General features: G+C 40.9%; 1 protein-coding gene across 6 annotated transcripts in view; it reads left to right on the forward strand.

The window, feature by feature from the left end:
• The first annotated feature begins 444 nt into the window (after positions 1–444).
• The window catches only part of MEMO1 (mediator of cell motility 1), a 128432-nt gene continuing 110862 nt past the window's right edge, over positions 445–18014 (forward strand). The window contains exon 1 of one of the 6 annotated variants that reach the window (XM_017662624.3): positions 445–1073. In XM_017662624.3, the coding sequence (XP_017518113.1) occupies positions 1040–1073 (34 nt within the window). In that variant the 5' untranslated portion in view covers positions 445–1039. The other 5 variants (XM_037009394.2, XR_005058789.2, XM_037009392.2 and 2 more) reach the window with 5 other exon arrangements.

An 18014-nucleotide genomic window follows, 5' to 3' on the forward strand; every position in this document is an offset into this window, starting at 1 on the left:
AAATACCTAAATTCAGTGGAGATTTTTTAACCTAATAACTAGAAAAAGTATGAAAGTGTTCGAGTAACTGATTAGGCTTTAGGATTGGGATCTCACACAGAGCCTTGAAACAAGTTGAAAATGAAGAGAGGTGGGAACAGAGCAGTACTTACAAAAAATGTGTACTATGGCGCAAGGGGAACGATTATTAGGCAGCCAGTTGTTTGCTTTGGACTCTTCAAGGGGAACCATTTAGTATGAAACTCAAATATAACAGTTTTATATTTTTAACCCCAAAATCTTTCATTGAAAACATGAAACTTTCTCTTACTCTACAGTTTTAGAATGGTCTACTTCGTAACACTTCCTCAGAGGTCCAAAATATCCTACTTTACTGTGATTCTAATACGCGTTTAAAGAAATTCTTTGTTCCTGACAGCTACGTGGAACACTGGAATCTTTAAGGCCGGGGCGGGGAGGGGGGTTGGAAGTAATGTTTGTTGTATGCCTACTCTATTAGGCTCTTAGTATTTATAAACTCATATTCCTAGGGACACCACTAGAGTACTGTTGTCTCCATTTTACAGATGAGAATAGCTGAGGCTAGCATAATCACTATTTGGTCTAGGTAGGGAGTTAAGACATGCCACCTACATTACTACAAAACATGAAATATGCTTAAGTGCTTACAATATCCAAGCCACAGGTAGGTGGTATGAGTGGCCCTGTGAAGCAAAAACTAGCATTTGCACAAACAGGCACACTACCATGTGCCTGTTTCTGCAAATAAATTTCCCAAAGTGGCCACAGACGGGTGCGAATCCACTAAGGACTCCCGGGTGTGATGGGGGCACGAACCAGACAATCCTCGTGGAAAGCCGCATCCGAGCGTCCTCGGTATTCTACATGTACGGAAGTTGGCTGGGGTCGGGAGGCTTGCCCTGCGGCTGCGTCCTGCTCCCCGAGCCCTCCCCGCTTTCAGCCGCTGCTGCCGCTAAACCCCGGAGAGTGGAGCGTTCACGTTGAGATTACTCGGTGGGCCTGACAGTGGTTGCTGGGCATGCTCAGTGGGCAGGACCCGTTAGGAGTGGCGAGTAAGGAAGCGTTGGCTCCTCTCCGGTCTGCCTTTCCCGGTTCAGGCCCCGGCCCTGGGCTTTCGTGAGCGCCGGGCTGCAGCCGCCGTTGCCTCCTCGCGGGGCCACTCGGCCCCAGAGGCCGTCTGGCCTGTCCGGTTTCCGCCGTGAACCTCGCCGCGCGGCTGGAGGAGGGGCGGGGCCGGGGCCCGCGGGCCAGCGGCCGGGCGGGCAGAGGGCCCTGCCGGGGGTGGGGTGGGTGCGGGGAGTCCCGCGGGGGGTGGGGGGGAGGGGGCGGGCGCGGTGTCACGGGGGTGGGGTCACCGGCGGTGGCTTGGGGAGGCCAACCGGGCGGGGAGGGGTCCGTGGGGGCTGCTCGGCGGAACCAGCCCCGGCTGCGGAGCAGCGGCGACTCCGGGGGCCGGGGCCAGAGCTTTCCGGGCTTCGGGGAGGCCGCCGCGGGCCCCATCTTCCGGCGGTCGCCGGAGTTTGTGGTGATTGTTGCCGCCGCCGCCGCCGCCACCGCCCCGGCTGCCATCTCCTCCTCCTGGGCCGCCGCCGCCTCCTCCTCTTCCTCCTCCTCCTGGGCCGGGCAGATCCCCTCCCCGCTGCCGCCTCCTCCTGGGCTGGGCCCGCGGTGTCTCGTCCCCTCGCGGAGCCGCTCCTGCCGCCGCCGCCGCCGCCGCCTCCTCATTCATCCTCGTGCACCATAGGCGGCACAGGCACCAAGATGTCCAACCGAGTGGTCTGCCGGGAAGCCAGTCACGCCGGGAGCTGGTACACAGCCTCAGGTAGGGCCCCGGGCCGGCCCGCCCGCCCCGCCGCTGCCACCTGGCCCCGCGCCCGGCCGGCCGAGGTCGGCGGCCCGGCCCCGCGCGGCGGCGGGAGGCACCAGGGCGCGGACGGCCGACGGCCGCGGGCCGCGTGGGGAGGGAGCGGGCGGGAGGCCGGCCTCGCCGCCTCCCCCACCCGGGCGCATCCCGCCGGGCCGCCCGGGCCGGCCGCCCTCGCGCTCACCCCGGAGTTGGGCGAGAGGGAGAGTTGCCGCCTAGGCAGCCTGTGCCCTCCCTCGGGACCAGGCGGGAGGAAAGAATGTGCTCCGGGACCCGAGCCTGCTTGTCGCCTCCTCCGGTTCCCGGGACGCGGGCGGCCGACCGCTGCCACCCGGGAGGACGGTTTGCCCGGCGCGGGAGCCGCGAGACCCCCCGCTCTCCTGCCAAGCGAGGGACGCGCTTTCCTTTCCTCCCCGCGGGCGGTGCGAGTGCTCTCAGTGTCAGTGTGCACGCCGGTTCTGCTCACCCGTCTCCTGGCAGGAAGTCTTCTCCTTTTTCTCCGGCAGTTTAGAACGAGGCAGCACTTCCCCCCTCACCTTTAAGGTGCCCAGCCTCTTGAAAGGAGTGAAGGGTAGTACTTTTTCACGTTGCCAGACCAGAGACCAGGACTCCGCCTGTGAAATCTCTAAGAGGAGGGCCTTTCCTGGGATTTGCAGCTCCGTAGGTTGGGGGTAGGGTAGAAGTACTGCTGAGCAGAGAGAGGCTTGGGGTGGCCTCCCAGCTCTTTTGTCGGTGTTTTTATTGTTACTGTCTTTCATGAAGGGGGCAGCTGGAGCTGGCTGGCATCAGCACTTCCCTGAGCAGCCTCACCCGTGTCTAGTCGCTCAACACCCAGCAGGTGCTGGATCTACCCAACGAATTAGACTAGGTTTTGACTGACTTTAGCCTTCTTTCAGCACTGTCTAAAACACTTCAGAATTCTTTATGTAAGAAAGTGTAAGGACTTTCCTTTTAATAAAGCTCGGGTTAGAACGACTGTTTTCTGGAATTACTTTCAGGAATCACATTTCTATAAGTTTACAAAGAAAGTTCCACTGTGATTCCTAATAGATTTCAGTCATTCGGTATTGGCTTATCACTAACTAGACCTAATTTTAATCTGAATCGTATCATGTTTCTCTTTGCAAATAGGTGGATTGGATAGTGACATAGTTTGTGAGAAAAGAAAGATTTGGAAGAAAATTCATTTTTCTGAGGTTGCTAAACTAGCTCATGAAATACATGCACTTTACTGACTCACTGATGGTTTGCTGTGTTGAGACACAAAAGAATAGTGCTGATTGGATTTGCAAGCCTTACAGGTAGTTGCAATTTTGTATTAAGCAAATGACACTTAATGGTTACAGTGACTTCCCTTCATGGTTCTAAAGTACTTCATAAACATTTAATCAATTTTCACAACCTGAGAATGTCAGTTAAGCTTTTCTTGTTCAACATATTGGGATGTGCTCAAGACTTTGTACTGGTCAGTGGCAGAAAGGAATCTGAGAAATGGCAGTCCTGGCTTCTGTGTTTGTCCTCCAGTCAGTGTATTATTAATATTAAGGTCATCAATTAATAAAAGTTTCCAGGATTGAAAATCGCTAAGCTTTTTTCTCAGTGTGTTTGGAAGAGTTAAAAACGTCTTGGTTCACTGTCATGGCCATCTTTTAGTTTATTTCTGTTGCTTTTTTTCTATACCTTTCTATAATGTTTGGAACTTTTTTTGTAGTTTGCATTGAAATGGGGCAAATGATTCTGGATGAATCGTTATAGATTCTTGAACATTCTTTGGGTAGTAAATAAAATAAGGCACACTTCAGACTTGAAAAGACTTCTTTGGTAATATTCTCAAATATAAGAATTCTTTAATCCAGTTCTAAGTATTCTGTGTTATAGCTGTTTGTCAATAGTAAAGTAAAATGGACTACTTCTTTAAAATTTTAAATAGCTCCTTATTTCCCTAAATTCTCAATGAAGTCAATAATGCCATTTTGATAATGTGAGTTGTCATAGAGAACCTTACTGTTTAAAAAAAAATTTAGCGTGTGGCTTGTGTATGTATGACTTTAACTTGGTTCAGGTTTAATTTAAAGCAGTTGTGTTGTTAAAAGCTTAATTTGCAATTTAAAAAGAAGTGAACTGCTAATAACTTCTATATTTAATATTATCCCATTATCCTATATTGATAACGTTGACCTTTGAAAGAATTCCACTTGTGTTGTTTTCCTAGTATACTAGTCCTAAATATGAGAGAGACAGATGTATTTGTAGATTATCATTCTGTAGTATCTACAACATTAAGATTGTGTCCAAAGAATTAAAGTGTACAGTTACTGATACAAGTAAGGGTAAAATCTCCTTTGCTTCAGTTAAATAGCTAATTCAGAAAAAAAGGGTTTATGTATGTATACACACATATATATGCACCCATATATCTTCATTTTTTATTTACTCCTTGTTAAATGCTAGATCCAATGATAGAAGTATAAATTACCCCTGAGGAATTTACAGTTTATTTGAAGTAAATAATAACTTAACAGCAAATAAGTATCAAAAGTTGAGACGTACTTTTAAAAGTCCTGAGGAGGGTGGAATCACTTCAAAGTAGGATTTGAATTGTGCTTTGAAGGAAGAGTATTTGGGTAGGTTTAGAGGGGAGGGAAAAACATTGGGGATGCTGCAAAGATACAAAAACAGGTAAATATCAGTAGGTCGATTTAATAAGAGTGGAAGGTTCATGCCAGGATTTACTTCCATCAGCCTGGAATAGTAGGTTGGAGCTAAAGTAGGGAAGCCTGTGAACTATACTTCAATAGGGTTTTGACTTATTCAGCGTAGGCAGTCAGGACCAATGGAGAAATTTCTGAGTAGGGAATTCATGCAAGTAGCATTTTAGGAAAATTAATCTCGTAGGAAGGTTAATCCTCACTTCTTTACTGGTGTACAGCAGGGATCAGCAAACTATGCCCACAGCCTAAATCCACCCTGTGGCCTTTTTTTTGGTAGAACCCACTAGCTAAGAATGGTTTTTAATTTTTAAAGGGTTTAAAAAACAAACAAAAACCAAGAAATTCAGTAGAGACTTTTTGTGGCCCAGAAAGCTTAAAATATTTACTCTTTGGCCCTTTAGAGGAAAAAGTTGTAATTAATGTAATGATTCTCAAAGGGTGATCTCTAGACCAGTAGCATAATGTATCTATACTTTGTATTTTCTCCACATTTATTACAGTTTTTATTTTATTTCAGGGCCCTTATTATCTTCTGGACAGTTATAACTCCTCCTACTGGCCTTTCTGATGGCCTTATCCCTTCCTTAAATCCATCTTCTACATAGCTCCCTGAGTAATTTATCTGACCCATAATTTCTTTGCATAAAACTCACAGACCCATCTTGCCTGTTGGTAAAGTCTGGGTTCCATCATGACTTGGCATCTTCCTATCTCTTTCGCCACTTCTCCCCACCCCACACCAGTTCTTAATCATTTCTTTAAATACACCGTGCTGTTTCTTATCACTGTACTTTTACTTAAGCTGTTTCTTCTGTTGGATTGCACTTTGACAGGGTAACTCCTACTCATCTTTTAAAGACTCAGGTGTTAACACCTCCAAGAAAGCCTACCCTGATGCCTTGCCTCCCCCAGCTGTTTTGGATGCTCCTTTTTATTTCCGTAGTATCCTGTGCATATGTCTACACATTTGTCTAAAGTGGTTTTATGAATTTATACTCCCACCATGAGTGTATGAGAGTTCCAGTTGTTCCACATCATTGTCAACCCTTGGTATTGTCAGTTATTTTTAGTTATTCTGGAGTGGTGTGTAGTGGTATTACATTGTAGCTTTTATTTACCTGATGACTAATGAAGTTAATTAGTTTTTTATGTTAGCACTGTGTTTATTGACCATTTGAATTTCTATTTTTGTGAAATGTGTGTTAAGTCTTCTGCCCGTTTTCTATTAAGCTGTTTACTTTTTTCATAATGGTTTGTAGTTCTATATATATTCTGGATACAATCCTGCTAGATACATGTATTACAGTTATCTTCTACTTTGTAGCTAACGCCCTTTCACGATCTTAGTGTTTTTGTGAATCAAAGTAATTAATTTTAAAGAAGTCCGTTTTATCAGTTGGCTCTTTTTGTTTCCATTTATGAAATCTCTACCTTCCTCAGTGTCCTGAAGTTTCTTTCTTATATTTTCTTCTAAAAGCTTTATCTTTTTATCGTTTATATTTAGATCAGAATTCACCTCATTTGATAGCCATATATGTATGAAGTAGTGGTACATTACAGACTTTTATTTGTTGTTGAAATAAACATACATATAGAAAAAGTATACAAATAAAGTATACACTTTGATGAATATCCACAATTATAATATATTCTATGTAACCAGCCCCTTAGATCAGTAGTACATTTTCGGCATCTCATAGGGATACGTTACATTTTAACGTTTTCCGAAATTCGTGTATATACTTAGTGTGGGTTTTTTTTCCTCCCCCTAGAAAGTGGTTGCTATATTGCTGTATCTTATAATTACTGGTGTCATAGAATTGAGGAAATAAAGTCTAAGGACTTCAAAGAACATTTTTCAAGTGTCCTTTGAAGAAAAAACATTGCTGTTTTTCTTAAGTTTGTTTTATTCATTTTGCTGTATTTCTAAACATAATAAAATAATCTTGATAATAATTACACAATAAATGCACAGTAATGATAACTGCATAAGGTTAGCAAAATTGGTGTACTGTAGTTGGAAAACAGCTGTTTTGTTTTTCTGTCATGTACCTTGAGTTCTAGAGTGTCAAAATTAGTATGTGAGAAATTGAAAAACTGAAAATATATTCTCCTTCAAGGAGAAAAGACTATATTGGTTTTGAAATTAACTTTTTTAAGTTATTAAATATGATGTGTATGCTGATTTTTCTTTGCATGTCTATTAAGTTTATCTTGGAGAAAGGCAAGAAGGAAAGAAATTTAATAAGCAAACTGTTCATTATTGCGTGATTACCTCTAGCTCTTTCTCATTTTCTTCATTGTCCTTTCACATGCAATTTTCAAGTCAAAATTATCCTCTTCCGTACCTCCGTGGTGTAGTTTGTATCATATGCTTTTGGGTTTCTGTCCATTTGAAAGAAGATCAAGAAGACAACAAATAAAAAGGTGCATTATGTGTATTCCATCAGTACATTACATATACCTGTATATAATCTTTAATTCTCCAAAGGGCACTACAGGGTTGGTATTATTTATGGGTGTGGAAACAGTGACTAGGAGAGGGTGAGAAACTTATGTTTAAGGTATAATAAGTAATTGGATGAGCCAGTTTGACTCCTTACCTAGAGTTTTGTGTAAGGGGTTGGGATGTATAGTGAGATATGCTGCCTCAAACAATGAACTTTTCTGTTTCATTTCAGGTTTTTCATAAACTACAGTATGGCCATTTAACTCACTCTTGTATATCATTTGTAGTGTACAAAGCATTTTCTTATATGTTTTTGATTTTCACAATAATCCTATTATTAGGTATAGGATAGGTAAGGCAGGCAGATCTTTAATCCACCCTTTCTTTGCTGTTTTATTAAGAGAAACTAAGACTTCGAGGAGGCAAAATTGCCTGAGTCATACTGCTAGTCAATGGTGGAGCTAGAATTTGAATGTAGGACTTCGGGATGAAGCCTACTGTTTTTTCTATTTATAGTAATGCCAGAGTAAGAAAGAAGTTGAACTATTTGGAATCAGTAAGCATCTCTATGATTGTCAGGTAAATATTTTAGATTATAAAATGATAAAAAGCATAACCCAAAACTTATGAATAGTGAATATTATTCACAGGGTATTAATACTGATAAAGGAATTGGCTTACTTTAATTAGGCTATTCCCAGAATTTGTACTGGGCCTAACAAAACTTGGTACAGAGAGGCTTTATTTAACATTCGGTGATTCAGTATTGAACAAACTGATAATCTGTGTGAAAGGTGCTGCTCTAGGGACTAGATGTATAGCAGGAGATGAAACAATAAAAAAGTCCCTAGAGTATATATTCTATTTGAAGGAGATAGACAGTAACTAAGATATATAAATAAAATATGTTAGAGGAAAGTACTATGGAGAATTATAAAGCAAATAAAGCAGAGTGGGCATATAAGAAATGTTAAAAGATTGGAGAGAAGTTTGCAATTTAAAAAGCATGGAAAGTGAAGACGTCATCACTGGGATGACATTTGAGTGAAGACTTTAAGTAGGTGAAAGAACAAACTTTGAATTGCAGATTATTTAGGGACTAGATAATTTTAGGCAAGGGTATAGCAGGTTCAAACATCCTGAGGCTGGTGCAGGCCTGGAGTGTTTGAGGAACAGCAAGCAGGCCATTGCAACCGAAATGAAGTGACCTGGGATACAGTAGCCTGATACGAAGTTACTAGGTAAATGGCTGGAGCAGGGGTACAGAAGTGTTTTGGCCAGATGACATTAGGTCTTGAAGACCACTGTAAGGACTTTTACTTGAGTGAGATAGCCATTGGAAGGTTTTGGCAGATGATGACCTGATCTCAGTTGGTGAAAGCAGTGGCAAGGGCAGAACCAGGGAGACCCTTATAAGAGGAAAGCAATAATCCCAGAGAGAGAGATGGTGGCATCTTGGATTGAGTAATAGCAGTGAAAGTGGGTAACAAGTGTTTGGTTACTTGGATATTCTTTGAAGGTAGAGCTGAAAGGATTTGTCAGCATACTTTAAGTGGGGTATCAGGGAAAGAGGAACAGAGAAAGGAGCAATTGCAATAATGGAGTTGCTATTACCTGAGATAGGGATGATTTAAGAGAAATAAATTTGGAGGGGGACGGTTAGAAGCTCCGTTTCGGTTTGTTCAGTTTGAATTGTTTACAGTATAGTCAGGTGGATACATGAGTCTGGAGTTCAGGGGAGAGTTCCAGACTGGAGAAGTATAATTGCAAATTATCATTATACAGATGATATGTAAAACCAGCGTCAGGGTGAAATTACCATAAGAATGAGAGTAGCTAGAAAAAAGAGGTTGACTGAGCCTTAGAACATTTCCTACTTGAAGAGGTTGAGGGGACGTGAAAGAGATCATGTAAGGAAGACAGATGAAGCATCTCAGGAGGAGGAGAATGAAATGTCTTGGGAGTCAAAGAAAATAAGGCATCTCAACACAATTTATGTGGATTTGCCTGGACATTTTTTTCTTTGACATACACTTTTAAGTCTGGTATAAGCCACTCTGTTCTTAGCCATCTCTTATACTACTATCAGAGCTTCCTAACTGGTTGCATGTTTTCCATTCTGTTCTTTACACAGCAGCCTAAGAGATCTTCTAAAATGTAAATAAGATAATAATCTTTCTTCAAAATCCTCCTATCATACTTAGAACCACTTTCAAAATCCTTACCAAGGCTTAGAAGGTCTTGCATTCCATGACCTCTGCTTGACATTCTGATTTCATCTCCTACCACTCACTCTTTGTACTGCTCCAGCTCTTCTGGTCTCCTTAGCCTTCCCCAAACACACCAGACTTATTTCTGCCTTAGGACTTTGCATGTACTACATAAGATTGACTAATCCTGGCTAGGTAGTTAAGAAAAGGATATTTTTATTGATGCCCCCCCTTTTTTTGGATAGTGACAGGTCAGAGAAGAAATTGGAAGAAGTAATGAAAATGGGTGGGCTAGCTTTTCTCACAGTGTTTTGAGAAATAGTCCTGGAGATGACTTTGCAAGAAAGGTTTTATGGTCAAATAAGTTTAGGAAATATTGGATGTCTTTCTTGCATGGGCCAGATTACTAACAGTAGACTTGTTTTATGGCTCGTGGTTTGTCTTGGTGAGTGCTCCATGTTTATTTAAAAATAATGTATGTTTTCTGTAGTTGTGGGTTGGAATGCTGTCTAATGTTAATTAGGTTAGGTTGGGTTATTTTATTTAAATCTTTTATATTACTATTAACTTTCCTTTTAAAAATTAGTTCTGTCAATTTCTGAGTGCAGTGTTGTAATTTTCAACCATAATTATGGATGTGCTTATTTTTTCTTTAAGTTTTGTTGATTTGTTTTATGTATTTGAATCTATTATTTGATGTACATGTTTGGGATTATGTTTTCTTGATGAACTGACTCTATCATTATGTATGTCCCTCTTTATATCAGGTAATATTTCTAGTTTTGAAGTGTTCTTGTTTTATACGGGCAAAGCCAATCCAGTTTTCTTATGGTTAATGTTTACATGGCATATGCTTTTCTCTCTGTGTCAGAAGTCACCAAGACTGCCTTCAGGATTGATGATTTGTTGTGATTCACAGGACTCAGAAAAGCTGTTATATTTTTTATTACATACAATTTATTACAGAGAAAGGATACAGATTAACACCATGAAAAGGAAAAGATGCATAATGTGGAGTCCAGGAGAAACCAGGCATGAGTGTCCAGCTGTCCTCTCTCAGCAGACTTGCTTATACAGTGCTTAATTCTCCCATTAATGGTGTGTGACAACAAGTGTGACATGTTGCCAACCAGGGAAGCTCACCCTAGGCCTTGGCATCCACGGTTTTTATTGGGGGTCAGTCATGTAGGCATGGAGCACCCCTGTGACTGATGTTAGTATTCAGTCTCCAGCCGTCTTCTGTCCTGCACAGGTCACAGTGATACAGTGGGTGCCAGAACAGAAACAGGAGTTCAGTATGAGTCACATTGTTAGCATAAAGTATGTGATGAGGCCCAGGTGTAGAAAGACACTTTTTAAAACAAATTGTGGTAAAATATACATGTATAATGTTTACTATCTTTCCAGTTTCTAAGTATATAGTTCAGTGTCATTAACTACGTTCATAAAATTTGCAACCATCACCATACTGCAACTGTAACCAACATTTCATCCTCCCCAACTATCAGTCTGTACTCATTAAATACTAACTCCCTGTTGACTCTTAGCCCCAACCCCCAGCCCCTATCAGCTGCCATTCTACTTTCTTTATCTATGAATTTGTGTATTCTAGATGCTTCATATGAGTGGACTCTTAAAATATTTTCCCTTTTAGTTTGGCTTGTTTTACTTAGTATGTTTTCAAAGTTCATCCATGTTGTAGCATATATCAGAATTTTATTCCTTTTTAAGGCTGAATGTATGTAGTTGTACCATATTTTGTCATCAGTTCTTCTGTTGATGGACTGTTGGGTTGTATCCACCTTTAGGTTTTTGTGAATAATATTGCTATCTATGAATGTTGGTTTGGTGTATATGCTTGAGTCCCTGCTTTCAGTTCTTTTGGGTATTTGTCTGGGAGTGGAATTGCTGGGTCATAAAATAATTCCATGTTTGACTTTTTGAGGAACTGCCAAACCAATGTCCATAGCAGCTGTACTATTTTACATTCCTACCAGCACATGAGGGTTCCATTTTCTTCACATACATGCCAATGCTTATTTTCCTCTTTTTAAAATATAATAGCCTTCCAATGAATGTGAACTTGTACATTATGGTTTTGATTTGTATTTCTCTAATGACTAGCGATGTTGAACATTTTTCATGTGCTTATTGGCCATTTGTATATCATCTTTGGAGAAATGTCTATTTAGGTTCTTTTCCATTTTTGTTTGCATTGGGTCATTGCTTTTTTGTTACTGAGTTATAGGAGTTCTTTGTATATTCTGGAAATTAATCCTTTATCAGATATATAAATTGCAAGTATTTTTTCCTATTCTTGAGATTTTTTTTTTACTTTCTTGGTGATACCCTCTCATGCATAAAAGTTTTAATTTTGATAAAATTCAATTGTACCTATTTTTTTCTTTTGTTACTGCTTTGGTGTTGTATTTAAGAAACCATTGGCAAATCTAAGATTTGCCTCTCTGTTTTCTACTGAGAGTTTTATAGTTTTACCTCTTACATTTAGATTACTGATCCACATTGAGTTAGGTTTTGTATATGGTGGTGGGTTGGGTTCCAGCTGCATTCTTTTGCACCTGGATATTGACTTTCCTCAGCACCATTTGTTGAAAATACTTCTTTCCCCACTGAATGTTCAAATACATTGGCTATGAATGTTTGGGTTTATTCCTGGACTCCCCCTTCTATTCCATTGGTCTACATATCTGTCCATCCTATGCCATTTACCACATTGTTTTGATTACTTTAGCTTTTCATTTTTGAAAGGTAGTTTTATAGGTGTCAAGTAAATGAGTATGTTGACATTACCTCTTTTTAAAAAAATATTAATAATATATGTTTATTGGAGAAAAGTTTAAAATTACAGATAGGTATACATTTTTAAAGTCATCTGCAACTCTTTTTTTTTTCTGGTATCATTAATATACAATCACACGAGCAACATTGTGGTTACTAGATTCCTCCTATTATCAAGTCCCCATGACCTATTACAGTTACCGTCCATCAGTGTAGTAAGATGCCGTAGAGTCACTACTTGTCTTCTCTGTGCTATACTGCCTTTCCTGTGCCCCACCCCTATGTTATGTGTGCTAATCATAATGCCTCTTATTCTGCTTCTCCCTCCCTTCCCATCCTTCCTCCTCCCCAGTCCCTTTGCCTTTTGTAACTGTTTGTCCATTCTTGGGTTCTGTGAGTCTGCTGCTGCTGTTTTGTTCTTTCAGTTTTTGTTTTGTTCTTATGCTCCACAGATGAGTGAAATCATTTGGTACTTGTCTTTCTCTGCCTGGCTTATTTCATGAGCGTATTACCCTCTAGCTCTATCCATGTTGTTGCAAATGGTAGGATTTGTTTTCTTCTTATGGCTGAATAATATTCCATTGTGTATATGTACCACATCTTCATCCATTCATCTACTGGTGGACACTTAGGTTGCTTCCATGTCTTGGCTATTGTAAATAGTGCTGCGATAAACATAGGGGTTTATATGTCTTTTTGAAACTGGAATCCTGCATTCTTAGGGTAAATTCCTAGGAGTGGAATTCCTGTGTCAAAAGGTATTTCTATTTTGAGTTTTTTGAGGAACCTCCATACTGCTTTCCACAATGGTTGAACTAATTTACATTCCCACCAGCAGTATACGAGGGCTCCCCTTTCTCTGCATCCTCACCAGCATTTGTTCTCAGTCTTTTCGATATTGGCCATCCTAACTGGTGTGAGGTGATATCTCATTGTGGTTTTAATTTGCATTTCCCTGATAATTAGCAATGTGGAGCATCTTTTCATGTGCCTGTTGGCCATCTGAACTTTTTCTTTGGAGAAGTGTCTGTTCAGATCCTCTGCCCATATTTTAATAGGGTTATTTGCTTTTTGGGTATTGATGCATGTGAGTTCTTTATATATTTTGGATGTTAACCCATTGTTGGATATGTCATTTACAAATTTATTCTCCCATACTGTAGGATGCCTTTTTGTTCTGCTGATTGTGTCCTTTGCTGTACAGAAGATTTTTAGCATGAGGTAGTCCCATTTGTTCATTTTCTTTTCTGTTTCTCTTGCCTGAGGAGGGAAAAAGTTGCTCATGTTTATATTTAAGAGAGTTTTGCCTATGTTTTCTTCTAAGAATTTTATGGTTTCATGACTTATATTCAGGTCTTTGATCCATTTTGAGTTTACTTTTGTGTATGGGGTTTCATTCTCTTGCATGTAGCTGTCCAGTTTTGCCAACACCAGCTGTTGAAGAGGCTGTCATTTCCCCATTGTATATTTATGGCTCCTTTATAATATATTAATTGACCATATATGCTTGGGTTTATATCTGGGCTCTCTAGTCTGTTCCTTTGGTCCATGGGTCTGTTCTTGTGCCAGTACCAAATTGTCTTGATTACTGTGGCTTTGTAGTAAAGCTTGAAGTTGGGGAGCATGATCCTCCCTGCTTTATGCTTTCTTCTCAGGATTGCATTAGCTTTTAGGGGTCTTTTGTGGTTCCATATGAATTTTAGAACTATTTGCTCTGGTTCGTTAAACAATGTTGTTGGTAATTTGATAGGGATTGTGTTGAATCTGTAGATTGTGTTAGGCAGGATGGCCATTTTGACAATATTAATTCTTCCTATCTGTGAGCACAGGATGTGTTTCCACTTACTGGTTTCTTCTTTCTCTGAAGAGTGTCTTGTAATTTTTGGAGTATAGGTCTTTCACTTCCTTGGTTAGGTTTATTCCTAGTAGGTATTTTATTCTTTTTGATGCAATTGTGAATGGAATTCTTTTCCTGACATTACTTCTTTCAGCACTTTATAAATATTCTATTGTATTTTGGCTTGCACAGCTTCTGAGATTCTGTGATTAAAAAAAAAAATTTCTGAGGGGCAGAGCCAAGATGGCGGCATGAGTAGAGCAGCAGAAATCTCCTCCCAAAACCAGATATATTTTTGAAAATACAATAAAAACAACTATTCCGAAAAGAGAGACCAGAAGACACAGGACAACAGCCAGACTACATCTACACCTGTGAGAACCCAGCGCCTCGCAAAGGGGGTAAGATACAAGTTGCGGCCAGGTGGGACCCGAGTGCCCCTCACCCCAGCTCTCAGTGGGAGGAGAGGAGTCGGAGCGGGGAAGGAGAGGGAGCCCAGGACTGCTAAATAGCCAGCCCCAGCCATCTGCACCAGAACACAGACACACAGTGCGTGGTGTGCTGGATACTAGGGAAACAGGACAGTAAGACCTGTGAGCGGGTCCCTGCAGCCGGTGTCCCTGGGACAAAAAATGCGAGTGCTTTTTGAAAGTCTTAAATGGACAGGGACACCACAGCTGGATGGAAGCGTCCCGGGACACTTTGCCCAGCAGCTGGGAATCCCAGGGAACTACGGGTGCCCTAACCCCCGGGGTGACAGCGCAGCTCAGAGGCGCCTCACAGTGATAAACAGCCACCCACCTGTTTCCCCTCCGATGCGGCTCCACCGTGTTGGAGCAGCAGACTGAGGCCGGCCACGCCCATGGCAACTGCAGAGCTTAACTCTACAGCAGTTGGGCAAGAATCAGAGGCCCTGTCTGCACACAGCTGCCCAGCACAAGCCACTAGAGGTCGCTGTTCTCCCAGGAGAGGAAGACCACAAACCAGCAAGAAGGGACGTTCTCCCAGCCGACAAATGTGCCAGCTCCGCACAAATACCTCTATTGCCATGAGAAGGCAGAAGAATTTGATACAGACCAAAATCACAGAATCAACCCCTGAGAAGGAGATAGACCTAAAAAATCTTCCTGAAAAATGATTCAAAATAAAGGTCATAACCATGCTGACAGAGCTGCAGAGAAATATGCAAGAGCTAAGGTATGACGTCTGGAGGGAGATAACAGAAATGAAACAATCTCTGGAAGGATTTATAAGCAGAATGGATAAGATAGAAGAGGCCATTGATGGAATAAAAAACAGAGAACAGGAACGCATAGAAGCTGACGCAGAGAGAGATAAAAGGATCTCAAGGAATGAAACAATATTAAGAGAACTTGTTGACCAATCCAAAAGGAGTAATATCTGCCTTATAGGGATACCAGAAGAAGGAGAGGAGAGAAAAAAGGATAGAAAGTGTCTCTGAAGAAATAATGGCTGAAAACTTCCCCATACTGGGGGAGAAAATAATCATTCAGACCATGGAAGTACACAGAACTCCCAACAGAAGGGACCCAAGGAGGACAACACCCAAGACACATAATAATTCAAATGTCAAAGATCAAGGACAAGGACAGAGTTTTAAAGGCAGCTAGAGAGAGGAAAAGGTAACCTACAAAGGAAAACGCATCAGGCTATCATCAGACTTCTCAACAGAAACCTTACAGGCCAGAAGAGAATGGCATAATATATTTAATGCAATGAAACAGAAGGGTCGTGAACCAAGAATACTGTATCCAGCATGATTATCATTTAAATATGAAGGAAGGATTAAACAATTCCCAGACAAGCAAAAGTTGAGAGAATTTGCCTCCCACAAGCCACCTCTACAGGGTATTTTAGAGGGACTGCTCTAGATGGGAATACTCCTAAGGCTAAATGGATGTCACCTGGGAAAATAAAATCACAGCAAAGAAAGCTGACCAACCAAATACTAACTGAAGGCAAAAAATAAAATCAACTACCCACAAAAGCAGTCAAAGGAAACACAAAAGAGGACAGAATAAAACAACCAACATATAAAGAATGGAGGAGGAGGAATAAGAAGGGAGAGAAATAAAGAATCATCAGACAGTGTTTATAACAACTCAATAAGTGAGTCAAGTTAGACAGTAAGATACTAAAGAAGCTAACCTTGAACCTTTGGTAACCATGAATCTAAAGCCTGCAATGGCAATAAGTACGTATCTTTCAATAATCACCCTAATGTAAATGGACTGAATACACCATTCAAAAGATAGACAGTAATAGAATGGATAGAAAAGCAAGACCCATCTATATGCTGCTTACAAGAAACTCACCTTAAACCCAAAGACATGCACAGACTAAAAGTTAAGGGATGGAAAAAGATATTTCATAGAAACAAAGTTGCAGGATACAAAAATAACACAGAAATCTGTGGGTTTCCTGTACACTAACTATGAGCCAATAGAAAGAGAAATCAGGAAAACAATTCCATTCACAATTGCATCAAAAAGAATAAAATACCTAGGAATAACCCTAACCAAAGAAGTGAAAGACCTATACCCTGAAAATTATAAGACACTCTTAAGAGAAGTTAAAGAGGACACTAACAAATGGAAACTCATCCTATGCTCTTGGCTAGGAAGAATTAATATAGTCAAAATGGCCATCCTGCCCAAAGCAATATACAGATTTGATGCAATCCCTATCAAATTACCAACAACATTCTTCAATGAACTGGAACAAATAGTTCAAAAATTCATATGGAAACACCAAAGACCCCAAATAGCAAAATCAATCCTGAGAAAGAAGAATAAAGTGGGGGGGATCTCACTCCGCAACTTCAAGCTCTACTACAAAGCCATAGTAATCAAGACAATTTGGTACTGGCACAAGAACAGAGCCACAGACCAGTGGAACAGATAAGAGACTCCAGACATTAACCCAAACATATATGGTCAATTAATATTTGATAAAGGAGCCATGGACATACAATGGGGAAATGACAGTCTCTTCAACAGATGGTGCTGGCAAAACTGGACAGCTACATGTAAAATAAGAGAATGAAACTGGATCACTGTCTAACCCCATACACAAAAGTAAATTCAAAATGGATCAAAGACCTAAATGTAGTTATGAAACCATTAAACTCTTAGAAAAAAACATAGGCAAAAATCTCTTGGACATAAACATGAGTGACTTCTTCATGAACATATCTCCCTGGGCAAGGAAAACAAAAGCAAAAATGAACAAGTGGGACTACATCAAGCTGAAAAGCTTCTATACAGCAAAGGACACCATCAATAGAACAAAAAGATACCCTGCAGTATGGGAGAATATATTCATAAATGACAGATCCAATAAATGTTAGACATCCAAAATATATAAAGAGCTCAGGCACCTCAACAAACATAAAGCAAATAATCCAATTAAAAAATGGGCAGAGGAGCTGAACAGACAGTTCTCCAAAGAAGAAATGCAGATGGCCAACAGACACGTGGAAAGATGCTCCACATTGCTGGTTATCAGAGAAATGCAAATTAAAACCACAATGAGATATCACCTCACACTAGTAAGGATGGCTGCCATCCAAAGACAAACAACAACAAATGTTGGCGAGGCTGTGGAGAAAGGGCAGCCCTCCTACACTGCTGGTGGGAATGTAAATTAGTTCAACCATTGTGGAAAGCAGTATGGAGGTTCCTCAAAATGCTTAAAATAGACATACCATTTGACCCAGGAATTCCACTTCTAGGAATTTAGCCTAAGAATGCAGCAGCCCAGTTTGAAAAAGACAGATGCATCCCTATGTTTATTGCAGCACTATTTACAATAGCCAAGAAATGGAAGCAAACTAAGTGTCCACCAGTAGATGAATGGATGAAGAAGGTGTGGTACATATACACAATGGAATATTATTCAGCCATAAGAGAAAACAAATCCTACCATTTGCAACAACATGGATGGAGCTAGAGGGTATTATGCTCAGTGAAATAAGCTAGGCAGAGAAAGACAAATACCAAATGATTTCACTCATATGTGGAGTATAAGAACAAAAGAAAACTGAAGGAACAAAACAGCAGCAGAAGCACAGAACTCAAGAATGAACTAACAGTTACCAAAG

The sequence above is a fragment of the Manis javanica genome, chromosome 1 (assembly GCF_040802235.1).
Source record: "Manis javanica isolate MJ-LG chromosome 1, MJ_LKY, whole genome shotgun sequence".
Lineage (NCBI taxonomy): Eukaryota > Metazoa > Chordata > Mammalia > Pholidota > Manidae > Manis > Manis javanica.